The sequence below is a fragment of the Cavia porcellus genome, unplaced genomic scaffold (assembly GCF_034190915.1).
Source record: "Cavia porcellus strain 051 isolate PalLab524CR breed Dunkin Hartley unplaced genomic scaffold, mCavPor4.1 scaffold_22, whole genome shotgun sequence".
Lineage (NCBI taxonomy): Eukaryota > Metazoa > Chordata > Mammalia > Rodentia > Caviidae > Cavia > Cavia porcellus.
In genome coordinates this window covers 5,559,908-5,579,126 of record NW_026947505.1, presented here as the reverse complement: position 1 = coordinate 5,579,126, position 19,219 = coordinate 5,559,908, and the positions used below count along the sequence as shown (strand labels likewise).

At 46.9% G+C, this 19,219-nt stretch overlaps 1 protein-coding gene across 1 annotated transcript; it reads left to right on the top strand.

The window, feature by feature from the left end:
• Window positions 1–6,287: 6,287 nt before the first annotated feature.
• On the top strand, window positions 6,288–19,001 carry Perp (p53 apoptosis effector related to PMP22). Its single transcript, XM_003465656.4, has 3 exons — window positions 6,288–6,582; window positions 14,640–14,780; window positions 17,554–19,001. Exons 1-3 carry the CDS (start codon window positions 6,369–6,371, stop codon window positions 17,778–17,780), a joined length of 582 nt encoding a protein of 193 aa, XP_003465704.1. The 5' UTR covers window positions 6,288–6,368; the 3' UTR covers window positions 17,781–19,001.
• The last annotated feature ends 218 nt before the right edge of the window (window positions 19,002–19,219 follow it).

Genomic DNA, 19,219 nt, shown 5'->3' with positions numbered 1-19,219 from the left:
GTAGTTCTCCATTGTATAAAAATGTTACATCTTTCCAACCAATCTGCAGTTGATAGGTGAGCTACCCCCACTTTTTTCTGGTTCTGTCACGTAGAGCATTATTTTCTCATCTTTAACTTTCAGTCCATAAATCCTCTTTCAGGTTACATGTATTTCTTATATAGAGCACCCTTATGGACCCTGTCTCCTGACCACTCTGCCTGTGTTTCTTTTTATTAGTGTGTCGAGGGCAGCCCTGTTAGCGGTTATGGCCAACCTTCTCTGCCTCATCCCTGCCGTGCTATTTTCCTGCCACTGGTGGTCTACTTTTCTTCTCATTCCAGTGTCTGCCCCATTCAGTAAGCTTCCTCTGTCGCTGTTCTGGAAACCATGGCTTTTTCTCTCTCTCCAGAATGTCCTTCAGTATTTTTTGTAGGGTCAGGTTGGTGGTCATTTACTCCCCAGTTCCTCTTTGTCATGGAAACATCTTGTTTCTCCATTAATCTTGAGAGACAGTTTTTCAGGGTACATAAATCTGAGTTGGCGGTTATTTTCTTTAAGGGCTTGGAATACTTCGCTCCAAGCTTGGAATACTTCGCTCCAATACTATTCCAAGCCCTTCTTGATTTGATGGTTTGTGTTGAAAAGTCGAAAAGTCTGCCGTGATTCTTATGGGTTTTCCTTTATAGGTGATCTGTTTCTTTTCTCTGACGGCTTTTAATATTCTGTTCTTGTGTTGAATGTCTGGGATCTTGATTATTATATGTCTGGGTGTAGATCTATTGGTTATAGCTGGCTGGAGTTCTGTATACCTCTTTTATCTGGATATCATTTCCTTTTCCTATGCATGGGAAGTTTTCATTATATATTTCTGTAAATAGGCTTTGTATTTCATTTGTGTTGACCCCTGCTTCTTCACTCACGTTTTTTATTTTTAAGTTATAGATCCTCGTCATCTTCTAGCCTTTGCATTGTTACTTCCTGGTTCCTTGTTGTTTTTAAGAGATTTTTCCTTTTACAATCATATGTTGCCAACCTGTCTTTAAGGTTTGATAGTCTATCTTTAGTTTCTTTCAAGCAGTTTTGCCAGCTTTCAATGGAGTTTTTAATTTCCTGGAAATCTCTTTGAATCTGTTTCCTGTATTCTAGATTTTTTAAATATTATTCACCAAAGGTTTCTCTCCTTTGTCTATGCCCCTCTATTCTTCCATCTGTGTCTTCTTCTTCTTCTTCTTTTTTTTTTTTTTTTTTGCCTTTTTCCTTTTTACCGGTACCAGGGATCGAACTCACGACTGCCTGCTTGCAAGGCAGGCGCTTATGCCGCTGAGCTAAATCCCCAGCCCCCATCTGTGTCTTCTTGAGAGGTACTTAGCATTTCTTTTATCATTTTTCTGATTCCTTCCTTTACTTGTATTAGAATTTCTGTTTTTAATTCTTTTATAATGTCACGAAGATACTTCTTTATGTCAGATGCTGCTTTTCAGACACCACAGGTGTGCAACCCCCGATCTCTTCTGTGTTTACCTCTCCTGGGCCAGTGTTATTTGGGTTGTGGGTTGGAGACTTTCTTTGTTTCTTCCTCTTGTCATGTTTCTGAGTGGACGATGGGAGTCCCCGGCACTTCCTGTACTGGCTACCATTACTCTAAAGCATGCTGGCTAGGGATTGTTGCCCTCCCCAGTCTGTTGATGACCACTGAAATACAAATGGGTGGGCAGGTTGGCCCCTCCCTTCTGAGTTGGTCAACCACTGGGAGTCTTCACTGGGAGTTAGTGTGTGCTGAGCGGATGGGGCCAGTTAGGTATAGTGTCAGAGAGACCTCATCCTAGGCTATTGGTCATGCAGGGGCGGGACTCAGTCCAAGCAACTCTTACCAATCTGCTCTGCAGTAGGAGTGGCTGACTGAAGCTGATGCAGTTCTGGTTCCAGGCTTATCTTGCTTGACTCCCAAATGTCACCCTGGCCAGCCGCCCACTCCTGTGGAGGACTGATTTCCCCACACTCACCTAGAGCTGGTACAGATCTCTGAGCTGAGTGCTGTTCTCTGTTCCACCATTCCCCTCTGCGTGGTATCCTCCCACGAGGCCCTCAGGCTTGTCAACCCCCAACTTCACCAGGACCTCATGTCTTAGGATCCCAGCAGCATTTTGTACACAATGGGACCAGCTCCAGTGAGAGCATGTCTGGCTATAGTCTTCTGTCCATGATTTTCTCCCACCCCCTTTAGGTTCTTCCTGGGTCGAGAGGATCTATCTCCTGCCATCTGGTCTCCTCCAGGACGTTTTATTGCAGCATCTGAGCTGTTTCTGTAAGAGAAACTCTTTATTTTGCTGCTTATTGGTCCACCATCTTCCCAAATCCCTCCAACTGACTGATTTTTAACATGAATAATGACTGCAAAGAAGAAACAAATAAATAGACAATTAAGGAAGACAATGCAGGATATGAAGAAGCAATTAAACAAAGAGATAAATATTCTGAAGAAGAACAAAACAGAAATTCTGAAAATGAAAACCACAATAAGTCATGTAAGACACTGTGTAAAGCCTCACCAATAGGCAAGATTAAGGAGAAAACAGAATTTTAAGGCTTGAACACAAAGTTAAGCGATTATTACATGAAAACATTAATTTTTTAAAAAAATAAATTATGAACAAAATATCCAAGAACTCCAGGACATGATTAACAGGCCAAATTTATGAATGTTCAGTAGAGGAGATGTTCATGGTTCAGACTCACGGCACAGAAAATCTATTTATAAAAAAGGAAAAAGAAAGTCTATTTATGAGATAATAGCAGAAAACTTCCCAAATTTTGGGAAATATAAACATGCAGTGCAGGAAGCATTTAGAACCCCAAAGAGACCTGACTGAAGAAGAACCTTCCCACATCTCCTTAGTGCTAAAATGGCCAGAGAACAGAACACAGAGAGAATGTGGAAAGCTTGACAGGAGAAACATAAACTGACTTCCACAGGCAAAGGTAAGCCTGTTATAATAATCACAGACTTCTCTGTGGAAACACTGAAAACCAGCAGGGCTCGGGACAATGTTTTGAGCCCTGAAAGAAGATAACTGCCCACATACACTACTCTTCCCAGCAAAGCTGTCCTTCAGAACTGAAGGTGACATAAATATCTTCCAAGCTGAGCATAAACTGAAGAAATTCATGACCACTAAACTTATCTTTGAAAAAATAAACAAGCATTTCAGAAGATACCTAAAAGAATCACATTTGCAGAAAAGGAAGAATAACTAAGATATTGGAAATTAGGAGGTAATAAAGCATGAGAAAAACAACAAAAGGACTCAGAGAGATAAATACTGCATCTTCTCCCTAAAATGTGGAATGTAAAAAAAGATGATATCGGGGTTTGCCAGGATCCCTAGTCTCCCACAGGAGTATACAGTGAAGGCTTAAACAAACGAGGCCAGTGGAATGATTGTAGAGCTCCAGGAGGATCAAACCCTCTGCGCAGTTCTTGGCCCTGCAGCTAGGATGAGGCCTAAGACACAGAACTTCTCTCGATTGCCCATATTTATTCCATCTCCAAACAAAGAGTGGGGAAACTGAGGAAAGCACAGGCAATGAGCAGGACCTTGGGAGTCACTTCAAACACTTCTCCAAGCAGTAAATTATGCCAGTTTAACAGAAGCCTCTTATCTCCATGATGACATTTATGGCAGGAGTCAGATGCCTGCAGCTGCAGTCTCTACCTTCTTAATTGGGGCTGGAGCCAGGTGTCCTCAGCTGAGGCTTATCTCGCCCTTTGAGGTTTCTCTGGCCTCACAGGCCACTACAGGCCTCAGCCAGGACCAGCGATTCATAGTGATTCACTTCCTATGAATCAGCTCCAGTCACCAGGCAAGGGGCCTAGGCCTAGGACAGACTCACGGATAAACACAGAAGGCCAACTGGTTAACTTCAAAGCCTGCTCAGAGCCGCTGCATAGTGGTCTCCAACAGGATGACATGAAAGTCTTAGAAGGGGGATTCTTATTAGACAAGAGGGAGGACCAAGGGCCAGGAAGAGCAGGAGAGTGAGACGGGACATGGGAATGGATATGAGCAAAATATTGTGTAAAATATGCAGGAATTCACAGTACAAGGAGGGAAATTCTATTTTAATGTTTGCTTTTCTTTGTAAATAAAGCATACCTGTTTGAACCCTTAAAAGGCATAGTTAACCCTTCATGGAGGAGACTTAGAAGGAAAGAGGTCCCGAGGACAGCGATCCCTTCACTGTCCGGGGGTCAGGAAAGGCTCCCCAAGGAAGTGACAGTTGGCTGAAATCTTAGATCTGGGGGCTGCTCGATCAAAGCAGCTGGAAGGAGGCTGGCTGGCCCTATTCCAGCAGTCGAGCCCTTCCCAATCCAGGCCTCACTGTGTTACAGACTCCCGCGTCCTTAGCGGTTGCTATGTCACTACCATGAAATAGGAAAAGCAGCGCCCTGCGTTCAACCAGAGGGGACTCTAGGGACATCTACAGTTCAGAGACGCGGTCTTCCCGTCTCCAGGGGACAGGGCTCTACCCGCTGGCTCGGGGACACCCACAGCCCCCCGCCCGGCCCAAGGTGACAGCGATGTATCTCTAAAGAAAGCCTCGGGATCAGTTCTTTTTGCCAAGTGTTCTGCAATCCCTCTTCTTTGCAGCAGGGGTCGCGAGCCAACCGTCTACCATTCGCTCTGAGCGTCTTTCTAGGACTAGGGCTAGAATGCATGACCTCGCTGTTTATGCTAATTTAGTCATTTTTGGTTGGTGTTGGCATAATTTGCTTCTTATTACCCTGGAAATCCCCTCTTCAATCATATTAACTTGGAAAAAGAAATCGTCATTATCACCCTCATCATCAACACCCTCCAACGCTAGTTATTATGATGTTCAGGTCCTACGCAGAGCATTTTCTCACATTAGCTGTTTTAATACTCACCACGACACTGCGGGGTAAACACAACCCATTTCATAGGTGACAACTGAGGCACAAACATTAACTCAGCCAAGTTATGGTGATGCATACCTATAATCTCAGCTACTTACTTGGTAGGCTGAGGTAGGAGGACTTGGAGTTGGGGGCTAGCCCGGGAATCTTGGGAAGGGCTGGGGATGTGGGGGTTCCTGGTCCAACCCCCAGTGCAGGGACACCCTCCCACCCCGCCCAGTTATATCTACTCTAAAATTATTTAGCACCAGTAAAACGCATTCCGTTTGAAACTGCCTTGCTTATGATCAGTGCTCCATCATGATTCGCAAGGATCTGATTTTCTTCTCATAGCTTACTACAGGTTAGACAACGGCTAATTAAACCGCCACTACACCGTAATGCACTCAGCACACGGGTAACTCTCTTCATGCAGTCTACAACACATGCAACAGTTCGCTTTTGGCAGAATCCCCCCCGAGACTGGCCTTTGCGCGAGAGAATATTTACCTTTCATGAAAATATAGGAGCTCGGTTTGCCCAAAGCAAGGCTGTCGCGAAGGACAACACTTCCTAAGCACATTTACTGCAGCCTCCTCGGCGGTGGAGACCTGCAGGTCACCCGGAATCAGAACTAAGACAGAGGCCTGAGCACGCGGGCTGGCAAGGCCCAGTTTCTTCTACAGTGCTTTGGAGGGGAACCCAGGGGCTGGCTCCTCCCCAGCCCGCGGAGTCCCGCTGGCCGCAGCCGGCCCTGGACCCGGAGAGGCGGCTTTCGGATGCCGCCGCGCACTGCCCTAAGGTTTCTATTTGGAGAAGTGAAAATAGTTACAAGTCGGTGAAGTGGGGTTCACCTAGCTAAAGATTTGTGGGAACAGGGACACTAGGGCGCAGAGGCCACAGGAGGTCATTCCCTGGGGGCAGCCACCAGCACTTCCTAGGAAGGAACTGCCAGGTTTTGCTAAACGAATTCAGGGCCGCAAGGTGGCGCACACCTGCAAAATCCAGCCCTTCGAAGGCTGAGGCAGGAGAGTCCCTGGGAGTGTGAGGCCAGCCTGAACCACAGAGCGAGCCCTTGTCTCAAAAAACGAGCAAACAAGAATGTGTTGGTTCATTTATTAAAGTTCCTGAGCCCGGTGCCGGCCTAGACGGGGCTGGACGCCAGGGCTGCGCTCCGACCCGGGGGAGGACCGGGTCCAAGGTGCAAAGGTGCAAAGGTGCAGAGGGAGGAGGTGGGTCCCTGCGGCCGGGCTGGGTGTGGCCGCGGTGTCCCTGCAGCGCCCACGCGGGCCCAGGAGGCGGGCCCGGGCCGGAGCAGCCCCGCCCCGCGTGTAACCGGAGCCGGCCGGGCAGGTCGGGGCGGCCCTGAGTCAGCGCCCCGAGGTGGGGCGGGAGGGGCGGGAGCCCCTCCCCGCGCCGGTCCCCTTTTGTCGCGGCGCGCGCGGGCGCCCCACTCCACCCCGCCGTCGAGATGCTGCGCTGCGGCCTGGCCTGCGAGCGCTGCCGCTGGATCCTGCCGCTCCTGCTGCTCAGCGCCATCGTCTTCGACATCATCGCGCTGACCGGCCGCGGCTGGCTGCAGTCGGAAGACCGCTCGCAGACGTCCTCGTTGTGGTGGAAATGCCCGACCGAGGACGGCGGCACCGGCTCCGCCGCCGAGGGCTGCGACAGCCTCATGGAGTACGGTGAGCCGGCCGCCGCCTCCAGGAAGCCCTCGGGCCGCGCAGCCGCCCGGGCGCGGCGGACTTTCGGGGTGGCGGGACGGGCCTCTGGGGGCTGGAGCTCTCGGGTCCCACTTGAACCAAACGCGGCAGCAGCTCGGGGTGGCGGTGGCCGTGTGGGGGGCCTTGTATCTGGACGCGATTGCGAGGGCACTGACGGGGGCGGGGGGCGAGGCGGCTCCGGGCCCGCCCGGCCCTGGGGACTGCGGGGTGCCGAGGACCGGGGAGGCGCTGTGGCCGCTCGAGCAGCCCTGGAGAAAGCTGCCTGCGCTTCGCGCTCCGAGTCCCCGCCGGCCGATCTTTGCCCCCTCTACCCCGGGCCTTGCGCCCGAACCCCACTGAACCCCGTTTATTTGCGGTCCCGGGTGCGTCCGCCTTGGAGCCCCAGTGGTTCCCGCTTCCCCGAGGAGGCGGCGCCCTCCTTAGGCGGTAACGAGGTGGGAAGACCGTAGTTTGAGTTTTCTGTTCTCTGGAAACACGCACACACACACATGCGCGCACAAACACAAAGCCTTCCAGGGTTTGTATCATCCCAAGTCTTTCAGGCTTTTAAAGGGAATTAGGAATTATCATTCTTATTCTTGCAGTATTAATTACTATGAAATATCTAACTGCATCGTGCAGTTAAAATGCACTCAAACTTGGTCTTTTGTAGTGGACTTTCAGGTCTGCCTATGGGTTCATCCGCTCTCTGGAGACGCCTGCAGACATGGGTGATCACGCTCAGTGAAGTGGGCTGGCGGCCGGAGCTTAGCACTCTTGCTGGGACACGATCCGGCCTGCGGGCTGGGCTGGAAGCCCTCTTGGGAAACACGTACAACACCTTGCGAATGTTTCTAGCCTTGTGGGGTGAGCTCACCTTTAGGGTGTGGCGATTCCAGCCTCAGGCTGGAGGACTCCATGTGTGGAAAGGAACAGGCAGGGCTGCTTTCTAGTTTGATTTTTAGTTTTTAAGTAGAAGTCTAAAACAACCTTTTTGGTAAGAAAAACACGGGTCCAGTGTATAGTTTGTTTTGATTTGCTTCAGAAATCGGCCTCTGGGGGAGCTCAGTTCTCAAACAGAATCTTAACAGAGCAATTGTTACCTTTATGAAAAACATCTGACTTTGCCTGCCATAGGTAGGGCTGTAACATCTGGAGCCAGTTTTGTGGCTCAAAGCACTTGTGACTTCAGTGCTAGATTATGCTTAGGACCTAGAAGCAAATCATCCCTCTAGGGAAGATCTCAGAAGCCTGTGGGGAGAAGACAATAGAGCCCAAGCCACCCTAGGGAGGTCCCCTCTGGCCACCCTAGACCGAGTGACCCTTGCCTGGTCTTCCACCCATCTCCTGCCTCCTGCTTGGGCTGGCGCCCTGTTTTGCTGCCCAAGAGTGGGAATTATGTACTCCTACATTACAGGGTGATTATCTTTGGATTCCATAGATTTTTAGATAGTCTCAGCAAGGCTTTGCTGAAATCAGTCTATGTGGGGACACTGTGTCTCAATGCAGTAAGCACTCCCACCTGTGTACACACACAGGCTTCTGTAACAAAGGGCAAGGTGGGTAGGTGTGATTACAGTGATACCTCAGTGTGGAAAGCCCGGTTTGGGCACCATTTAAAAGGAAGAAACCTCTTGATATTTACTGGTAAATATTTTGGTTTACTGTTGTAACTAGTAAGAAAGTAGACCTTCAGTTGCAAAGCAGCCGTTCCTTCTCCTGGGGATATTTATAACATGAATATGTTTATCTCAGTAGTAAAGACAGGGCAAGTACCAACAGTCATAGTAAAGAATGTGGATGTTTATGAAGGCACGTACTTCCTTAGCACCACATGTGTAACAAGTAGATGGTTACATCAGGTTTTTACTCTCACTGTTGTTCAAGACCTTCAGATGGCGTCACCTCACTGTTGCTTGTAAAGGACCCAAATGATACCTGAATATTTTCTTTCACATGATGGTAGCAGCTAAATTAGCACCTGGCTTCACAGGTACCTGTTCTTTTTTAATTTATATTCACCTAGAAGGAAATAAAAATCCAGACTTAAGAGTGAAATGCTTATCCAAGAGTCGCCTGTAGATAAATGCGAGATTAAACTTGAATATGCGCTCGCGGAGCCACCCTAGGCCAACACCTTCTTTTCCAGTTTTAAGAAAGGATTGGTCAGGAAGGTACTTTAAATATCACCTGTGTGGATTTCAAAGGCAAGCTTCAGCTTGTTAAGGGTGAGGCACAATGAACCAGCTCATGAGCCAGAACTGGAGGGAGGGTGGAAACTCAGGCCTTGAATCTGAACACAGAAATTCAGAGCTGATTTTTTTCTTTTTAACCCAAGATACCCTTTGAATATATCCAGTATTTTTTTTTTTTTTTACATGAAATCTCTCCTGGATAAGTTAAAAGAATCAGAGTAGTACAGAAATATTTTTAGGTCATTAAATCCAAAGGTTCTTAAAAGTACAGGAGATAAAAGATACGTGCGAAGTCAGCACTGATCCTAGGCCAGCCTCACGTCACGGGCTTTGTTCTGAGAAGGTGGTTCTCGGCTTGCTGGTGGAGTGTCCTGAGGGAAGATGACAAAGCATTGAGCTTATGAGATTGGGTGTTAGGTGATGACTGTGTGTCTGCAAACACGTGTTCTCATCCTTCTACTGCAAATTAGCAAGAGAGCCCCTCTGCGGAGGGAATAACTTACAGGACATTTTGGTTTCTGAAATCTAAAAGTCTGGTAGCCAGTGACATTCGCCACACTTAGTAGCCACACAGAGCTTTTCCCCACATGGTGCTGTGTTGGCCCTGTAAAGTTGAATTGTGTCGGAATTAAGGCAAATTAAAATAGCTGGCTCAGGGCTGCCAAGTACTGTTTGGGACCTGCTGTTATCACCGGCGCCCCTCATGCTGAGCTGGGGAGCGCTCCCCGAATCCCTACTGTCCATCCTCATCCTCCTCCCTCTGACAGGCTTCACATGTTTGAGGGTGGACCCCAAACTTGTTGCTTGCAGACAGGGTCCCATCTCCATCTCTTCCTGTGAGAGCGTTTCTCCACTTGCTAATAAGGGGTAAGAAGAGCGTCCTGAGCTGGCACTGGCTGGGGCGCAGGAGAAAGGGTGAGCCTCAGATCTCACCTTGCAACCCCTCCTTGGAGCCTTCCTTGCTTCCTTCCTGGGCTTCTGCAGGAACTCAGCTTGTTCTTTTTTTTGTTTTTGTTTTATTTTGTGACAGTCTCACTGGCTTTAAACTCACTGTGTGCCCCGAGCTGATCTCAGGTTTGCAGCAATCCACCTGCCTCAGCCTGCAGAGTGCTGGCATTGCAGGCGTGCACCGCCACGCCAGGCTGGGACTTCACCTTCTTCCTCTGTAGTCTCTCGCAGGTGCATTCAGTTGTGCTTTGGGTTTTTGCTACCCTATGCATCAAAGATCAACAATACCAGTGGGGTCTGGGAGGCCACTGGACCCTCATTGTCTCAAGCCTCCCCTGCTGAACCAGGATTGCATTTTGGTGGGGTCCCCAGGTGATTTGCAGGCAGCCACCACCCATTAGCTCCTCACTACATATGCAGAACAGTGGTTTCTGGTAGAGACCCACCAGGGCTGTATTTATTTGTAGGTAGGAGTCTTATACTTCTTAGCCTATGTTTTCTCAGATTTAAATTCTGCCTATGTGGAGTCGAAAGAACCTTATAGAAGCAACAGGAAAGAAACTGACAAAAATCCAGGTCCCAGGTGAGCCTTTGGTGTTGCTAACAGATGAGTCCCTTGTTCTGCAGGGGGACCCCGCCCTCTCTGGGTGACCCTGGTGGGGAGAGGCCACTGCTGTTGCAGTTTGCTTGGTGCCTGGGTGTGAAACTCATGAAGCCAGCAGATCCCTGACACTAAGGAACACTTGAGGGGGAGATCAGGATGGTCCCCACGGGGTCACCAGCGAATTATGAATAGAAGCAAGGATTTCCTTGTCAGGGTTATTTACTTATTTACAAGATTATTTTTACAAGCTTTAGTTTATCATTTCTGGCTTGACCTTCAAGGTATTTATGTGTATTTTCTTCTAATTAGTCCTGCTAATTAGTTTGGGGATAAGCTGTCTTTCCTCTAATGGAGCTTTGATGAATCTTCTTGAAAAGTGTATCTGTAATGCTGCTGGTTTCTTCGCTAATACAAACCTCTTCTAATAGTTCTTAGGTGAACTTGGGACATACGTAAAATGCCAAACTGATCTTCCTTATGGAAAAAACCAAAAATTCTTGCACAGAAACATATCTGTTTGCCTGGGCCTCTGTGTGCTTTGGGGTCTAAATTCAGAGAATAATAATTGATGGTGAGGAGCCTCACCTCTCTCACACACTCACACTCACACTCACACTCACACTCACACAATTAGCCACAGTCAGATTTGATGTATAGAATAGTAATGAAGGACAGACCTTTGTTCAGAATAGACACAGCTACCTTTGAAGAGTTGTGGGTTAAATCATGGAAGAAGTACCTTTAGGACCAGTTTATAAAATGGAAGTTTTCCATTGGAAACGTGGTATAGTTTGGATCATGCATGGTATAATATATAAATAGTTCTTAGAGGGCAGATCTACAGATGTTAGGTTCATTCTGGGAAACTGAGACTGAGGTCCTAGGAAACGCACTCAGGGTAGAGCTATCCTAACCATGCCATGTGTGTCCTGAGACCTGCGGTGTCCGAGGCGTGTGGCTGACGTCCCCTGCTCAGCTCTGGTGCCACCCGACCGCGTCTCGTTTTCAAGCAAGGTGGCTGTTGACGAGACCGCCTGGCTCAGCTGGGCCCGCCCTCCATCAGTTATGATCATTAGAACCGTGCCAAGATTTCAGTCTAAATGATACTTACATGAGTCAACCTGGGTGTTTCCCTGCTGCGAGGAGCAGGTTTTACACGTTCCACAACAAAGGCAGCTTTTCTTGGGACAAAACGTTTCCTAATTTTCCATTTTGATTTCTTTAAGACTCAGCACTTTAAATAAGTGCGACATTAACTGGATTGACTTAATAGGAAAAGTTTGTAAAGTGGTCTATTACCTGTATGTGTGTGTTCACTTGTTAACATAAGGTTAAGTGAATTAGTGTTTATTTAATTCCCTCCAAGTGCCCGAGACTAACCATAAGTTACATTTCAGCTAAGATGTTAGAGGAGTGGTGATAATCTGTGTTAATTTTCCTCAAATAAACAGGTAAAATCATTAAAAGTATTCTTTATAGGAATGTTAATATAACCTATGTAGTTAGACCTCTAAAACATTAATGTGATTGTGAAAGTTTGGTCACCGAGACACGTTTCTGGCTAGGACGTTTTTACTGAAAAGTCTGGTTCTCTTGTGCAATACATTTCCATGTTTGCGTTCTTCGTGTTCACGTCGCTGTGTGACTTTCTATCACACGGTTTCAAACTTGTGAATTCATAAAAGGAAAGCCAAGTTTTTGCTCCTTTGGATTTAGTGACGACAGTGACCACACACACAAGACAAGTAGACAGCAACTGACGGTAGACGTATGCTCCTTTTTGGTAACGCTCGGTCTGTTTATAGAAAGAGCTTCATCCTTAATTTTATCGTTCTCAGACTTCGGTGTGAAAGAAAGAAGCACGGTACTACTGACATGCAGATTCCTGGGCGGCAGCTCTCACTGTGGCTCAGGAGGGAGGCCCGGGAATCTGTATTCTTAATAAGCACCGCTGCTTGATCTGGATCCTGAGTCTTTACTAAAAGTTCCCTGACTTGAAGGACAAGGCAAAAGTAAGAAAAAGAGACTTGTTAAAGGTGCACACCTGGGCATTCATTCGCTTCTATTTTAAAATCGAGCATTCCCAGGTTAATCTTACGCTGAAACCTCTCGCTGATGGGTTAGCTCCCAAGATTTGGGAAAACGGTGTTTCTGAGACAGGAAAACGTGCCTGCTCCTGAGTCCTGTGTTCGGCAGCATTGAGGCGCTAGAGGGCACCCGGCAGAGCATGTGGTGCTGCAGGAAACCCAGCCTGGGTTTGTTGACATCAGTGAAAGGAGGAATGATTGCCCTGTGACCTAGGAACAGTTTTAAAATGGCAATGCAGAACCTTGGGGATTAGAATATAGGGTAACTATGGTACTGGGGGATGGAGGAGAAACTTTAATTTTTCCAAACCTGGCCTTTGGCACTGAGCTGCATTCCAAACCCTTTTCATTTTTTATTTTGAGACAGTGTCTGGCTAAATTGCACAGGGAGAGCTAGAACTTGCAATCCTCCTGCCTCAGCCTCCCAGACTGCTGGGATTACAGCTGCGCACCACCACGCCGCCTTAGAGGAGGGCTTGGAAACTAACAAGTGATGATTTTCAGGCTCATCATCTTCACAGTAACCTTGACAGAAGTCATTTCTAGATGAAGTCAGTTGGTGTGTGGCTGGTAGGCGGCAGGGCCAGCAGGTGACACAGGTGCAGCTGGCCCCGAGCCGTGGCTCTTCCTGTGGGCCTGTCTTGGTTCTACTCAGATCACCCGAATGACTGAGAGGTAGTGAGGACCTTTCTGGCTGTGCTGTGTTAGAGCAGAACTAAAAGCAGGTTGCAGGGGCACACGTGGGTCCTTTCCAAATGCAGCAAAGAGTGGAGAGGCTAAGAGTGCAGGTTCTTCCAAGAACAAATGAAAGGAGAAACGAAATGGGGACCGTATATACTGTGGAATATTACTGAGTCATGAAAAAGAATGAAATGCTGACTTGTGCAATAAAGTGGACCATCCTTAAAAACTACTACGCTCGGTGAAGAGTTGGTTACCAGAGGCCATATGGCATGCAAGTCTGTTTCTGTGAAACGTCCAAAATAGGCAAATGAGGAGACAGCGGGGACAGGGCTGGGCGCCCCCTCACTGTGCAGGGGTTCTTATTTTATTTATTTATGTCTCTTTGAGGGTGGAGATGATGGAAGTGGAATTGTGGGTGGTGATGGCTGCATGCTGAAACTCACTGAACTGAGCACTTTAAAGGGTGCACTCATGGTGTATAAATCATACTGGAAAAGAACAGTCATGTTTGGATTTGGATAGGCTAGAAGTCAAACTGTGAACGTTTACTCCCCACCTGTATGTGTACCCTCATTTCCGAATTAGAAATGAGCCCAGTGCCAGCAGGGAGAAGGTACAAGTTCTGGAGATGGACCGAAGCCCTCCGCGACTGGGCGGGTCCTCCAGCGTTGGCTCAGTGTCTGCCTCACCCTGATTTTCTGTGGAGCCAACGTCAACAATCGCACTCTCATGTGATAAATTCTGAATACTTCAGAAATTAAAATGTAGGCAGAAATTTCCAAAAGCTTTTTCTGCAAACACACAGAATCAGTTATTTCACGTCTCCATCAAGTCATAAATAGTTGCTTTTAATGGTTATCTGTGCACAAAATCAAACCTCAATACAAAACAAAGATCCCTGAAGGTATTCAAAACATTTCCTAAAGAGTTTGCAGTTTGGATTGCTCACCACTAAGAGTCTATATTAGAGTTGTGTTGTGTTAGAAACTGCATGAATTTTTTACATAAATAAACCTACTTACATGGCAAGTTTACTGCCCGAGAAGCAGTTTAATGAAGCTTGACTTTGATTTCAGAGATGTAAACATTTTCTCAAAAACCAAAGGGAGAAAGTTATTACTGAGTCTCAGTGTGTTATTACCGACACATGCGCTGCCTGGTTTGCCTTGAAATGTCGAGATCCCTCAGCACTGTTGGAAGAAAAAGTGTTGCTCCCCTGCAGCAACTACTGGGAAGACAAACTCCGGGAAGCTGAGGCAGGAGGATTGCAAGTTGGAGCCCGGCCAGGGCAACGTAAAGACTTAGCAAGACCTTGTCTCAAAACGTTTTAAATGGATGTGTGTGTGCGTGTGCGTGTGTGTGTGTGTGTGTGTGTGTGTGTGTGTGCTCATGCTAGGGGTCAGTGTGAAGACCCTGGGTTTGATCTCTAGTACTATGAGAACAAACAGCCTGAATCTGCTGGTGTCTGCCGGGCAGTTGTAAGTTGGGGTTTGCTAATTTCTCCATCCTGCTTTTCTGCAGCGTGGGGGAGAGCAGCTGTGGCCATGCTCTTCTGCGGCTTCATCATCCTCATCATCTGCTTCATCCTCTCCTTCTTCGCCCTCTGTGGACCCCAGATGCTCGTCTTCCTGAGAGTGATCGGAGGCCTCCTCGCGTTGGCTGGTAAGGCCCGGAGGCCACAGTCCCTTCTGGGTACCTTTTGCAGGCATGGGAGCATCATGTTCTGTCTCACAGGAAGACCGATGACACAGACAGGTCACCGGGTAGAGTAACAGCAGAAATGTGCTTTAGGAACTGCATTCCTGTCCTGTGCCCTGTTCTGTGCTCCCCGCTCAAGTGATAGGGGCTGCCCTCCCCATAGCTCTGTGGTCCCCTGGCTGACCCCTAACCGAGGGACCAGGGCTGCATGTGTCCTTAGCAGTGCAGCCTCTTGGGCATGGTCCCCACCCCTGGCTCCCTGGACCCAGTGTCAAGGGGACCCGAATGGCGCAGTCCCATTTGGCATGCTGAAGGAGTTTTGTGATGCTGACATGTGGGGTCGGGAAAGGGTTTTCACAGTACAGAGCTCATGCCAGACCGGTGACAGAGACTCAGACGTAGGTGATGGGAAGAAATCTGGTTGTGCAGGTGGGAGAGATGCAGGCTGAACCTTTACCAGTGCAAAATGAGACCTAAGAATTTAGGGAGAGGAACAATTTAAAATTGTAGGCAGCTCCTGTGAAAGGGACAAATCTCAGCTCTAGAACTGGATTCCGATGTAAACCAGATTTTCTGAGGAGGGAAAAAGAGGCGACAGTACAGGTCAGGGCAGAGTCTGGCCACCGCTAGTTTCTCAAGGCACCAGACACAGTGCCTGGAGCAAAACTGAAACCACTAGAGGTGTGGGGAAGGGAAGTGAGCGGACGTGTTGAAAGCAGGTTGGAGGCTTGTGACTGCAGGGGGACTGTTAGAGCCACAGTGAGCCCAAAGGAGGCCACGTCCACGGGTTCCGGTGCTCATTAACAGAGCCAGGAGCCGTAGCTTGGAGGGAGGAGGACCCTTGGAGACCTGGCCAGGCAGGCATGACCTGCCCTTTGTGCTGCACATCTGAACATTGCTCTTTGAATTTTTTTTTTTAATCTTTTTTATCAGTACCGGGGATCGAACTCACGACCGCCCTGCAAGGCAGGTGCTTATGCCGCTGAGCTAAATCCCCAGCCCCTGAACATTGCTCTTAATTCCAAACAAAGTTCACTTTCAGAAAGGGCGTGGAATCCCACGCGTTGAATCCCACCTCCATTTGGTTGGCTTTTCCTATCCACACATAAGAGACTGTCACAGAGACACATGCGGTGCAGTCTCCCTTTCTCGGTCTTGGAAGGAGAGGAGTGTGCCTGCTTAAACTGCATGCAAAGATAACACGCTCGCGCCTTGACCTTAGTAGAAGAGTTCTAGTGAGTCCTGAGTGGCTGGGCAGGTCCACTGCTAGGCATTGTATCCACAAGCATCAGCAGCAGGAACTTGCACACAGGTTTGTAACCCACGTGCACAGCAGTTTTATTAACAGTAACCAAAAAGTAGAAGCAGCCGAAGGATCTGCCAGAAAATGAAGGAGCACACGTAGTGCGCGATATGTGCACAGCTGGATATTACACAGCCATGAAGAGAAGGGCAGGGTCAGTGTTTGCTGAAGTAAGCCAGACACAGAAAGACAAATGTTATGTGATTCCGTTTATAGGAGGTACCTAGAAACGGCAAATTCCCAGAGATAAACACAGGTCCCCAGGCAGGCACATGTCGAGTTCAGGGTCGGTAAAATGCTAAATACCATGCTGGATATATTTTACTACAACAGGAATAAACTTTGTGGGTATATATATATATTTTACCCATTATTCCTTTTTAGCATTAAGACGGTTAAATCTAGTAATCACTGTCCCAGTTGATAGGGCTGGTGATTGTATAGAAAACCAGTTCTAATGTCCTCCACAGATTTAACAGCTGAAAAATCACTTAATCTTGTGTTCCTGTTTTGTAATTTAATATTCGTTCTCTCTCTTTTAAAGTTTGACAAGTAGACTAAGAAGTGAATGAAGAACAAAATTTGTAGAAATCTCAACACATTTTTGGTGGTGATAATGTTGAAAAAAGCCTCCTTGGTTTTAGATATGTTTTACAGCAGTATTTATTATAAAGATTGGGTTGAAATCAGAAAAAGTCAACACCGATACAATTTCAATTTTGCAGAAATTCATCCAAATCATTATGAAAATTTCATGTACGGTAAACCAAAGCGAATGAACAACATTTCACATTTATTGCTAGGAAAATTAGAAATGAATGCAAAGAAGGATTACTTTTGTGTCTTGCACAATATTTTGCAAAAAAGAGCAAACTGAACTAGTAAATTTGCTATTTAAAATAAGCATTAAGTTGAGAAATGTTTTAAAACCTTCATCATGATTGCGTTCCATGATTGCCACAGATGAGGAACATTTCAGTTGAGCTGAGAAACAGAAACAGCTGAACAACACGCTTGCCTGTGGAGCCATTGAAAAGAAGGGAAAGGAAAACCCACTTCTGGGAAAATCTGTGGATCTACTGGAAAAAAAAACCCCAAGATGATAGAAAAGGTGGTGGCTGCATGGCACACTCCTGTAATCCCAGCACTCAGGAGGCAGAGACAGGAGGATCAGCGCAAGTTTAGACCAGTCTGGGCTACATAGCGAGTTTAGGGTCAGCCTGAACTGCAGTGAGACCCTGTCTTAAACAAAACCAGAATAGTGGTGACAAAATGGCAGTGTGCGTATGAGATTTCTGGCTGGGCATTAGCTCACTATGTAGCCCAGCTGGCCTCAAATTCACATGAGCCTCCTGTTGGGAGGAAGAGGAGTTGCTTTATGTCAGGGTGCCTCATTCAGGCTTTTTGACTCTCGGTGTTTTCTCTTCGCTGTAGCTGTGTTCCAGATCATCTCCCTGGTCATCTACCCTGTGAAATACACCCAGACCTTCAACCTTCACGCCAACGGTGCGGTCCTTTACATCTATAACTGGGCCTATGGTTTCGGCTGGGCGGCCACAATTATCCTGATTGGCTGTGCCTTCTTCTTCTGCTGCCTGCCCAACTACGAAGACGACCTGCTGGGCAATGCCAAGCCCAGGTACTTCTACACCTCTGCCTGAGAGGGAGGAGAGGGAGGAGGCGCGACCCGCGAGCCGAGGGGACCCGGAGGAGGCGAACTTCGCAGGCCACTGGCATCCGATTCGGCAGCGTTCAGCAGCTCCAGCCCACTTGGAACCTCTTTTGGAAGCGTTCATAGGCTTAAACTGGTCGGAAATGCTAATATAACTGGGAAGAAAATATTTCTTAAATTGTGTTCTAGTTTCATATTCTTCTATGTTTTGTAGAATTTACAAAAAGGTGTTTCTTTTTGCTAGTTACTTACAATATGCCAATATTCCCTGCCTATCTATAGCCTACTGCATTTATAAAAGAAAATGAAAGGGGGAAATGTGAAGGTTTCCCGGATGTAGTCAGCCCATCAAGTTTGGGGGTCCTCTTCCCCCCCAGATAGAATGGATTGTTTCTATTAAGGGCTACGGAGAAGAGGGAAATATTGGTAAAAATTGTTGGTAACTAAACGTTCTAAAAGTAATGTAAAACAAAAGCTCAATTTTCAAGGTTTTAGCTATTTAAAGAAGCAAAATAATTTCCTAACTGCATATCAAGTTTGAGAGTTTATAATTAATATTCTAATAATTGCTGTTGTGGTAAACTGCACGCTGAGCTGGTGTTACATGGAGGAAGGGTTCTCTGTAGCCCTAGACTGCAGTAGGGAGGCCTATGTGATAGAGAAAGGCTGAGACGAAATTTGCTCTTTTAATAAAAGTAGCTTACAGGGTTAGGGTGTGGGGAGATGCTGCATTAATAAGTCTGTGCTGCTGTGTCCAAATGATCAGAACCTGTGTAGGCTGGGCTGAAAGGTGGCCAGCTGGGAATGGTGAAGCCACCTAGTAAGGGTTTAGGACAGCTACTGCTGCCCCCAAATGCCATTAAAACAGGACAGGGGAAGGAAAGGCTTCCTTCTTCCATCTCTGGTTTAGCTGGGCTCTGACCATATAGACACAGCTGTGCTAGATTTTAACTGTCACAGAAGCCACATAGTTAAAAACCTGGTCTTCCTTGGTAAAATGTCTGATGTAAAACATTCAGCAGGAAAATTCAGGGATATGAACTTCTCTGAACATATATTGGATGAATTGTTATTTTTTTAACCCATTTATACTGACCTAATGAAAACAAGCTCTTTTTATATATCAAATTAGTATTTTATAAGTTGTACCACAAGCAATTAAAAATTTGCTGTTTTTTTTTTCTCAATAAACCAGGTGTTAAAATCTTGAGTCTAGTTTGTGAGTTTTGTTGTTGTTGTTGTGTTCTGGGAATGGGAATTTTTAAACATTTCTTTGAGTAAGAACACAAATCAAGAGGAAAGTTGTCAATAACGATTTTTGGATGAATATGGGTAAGTTCTAGCAGTATATTCTTTTTCCTCAGTGAACAATACCCGTGCATAAATGTCGAACAATGTCTACGTAGGGCTGCCAGCCAGAGGAAGGGG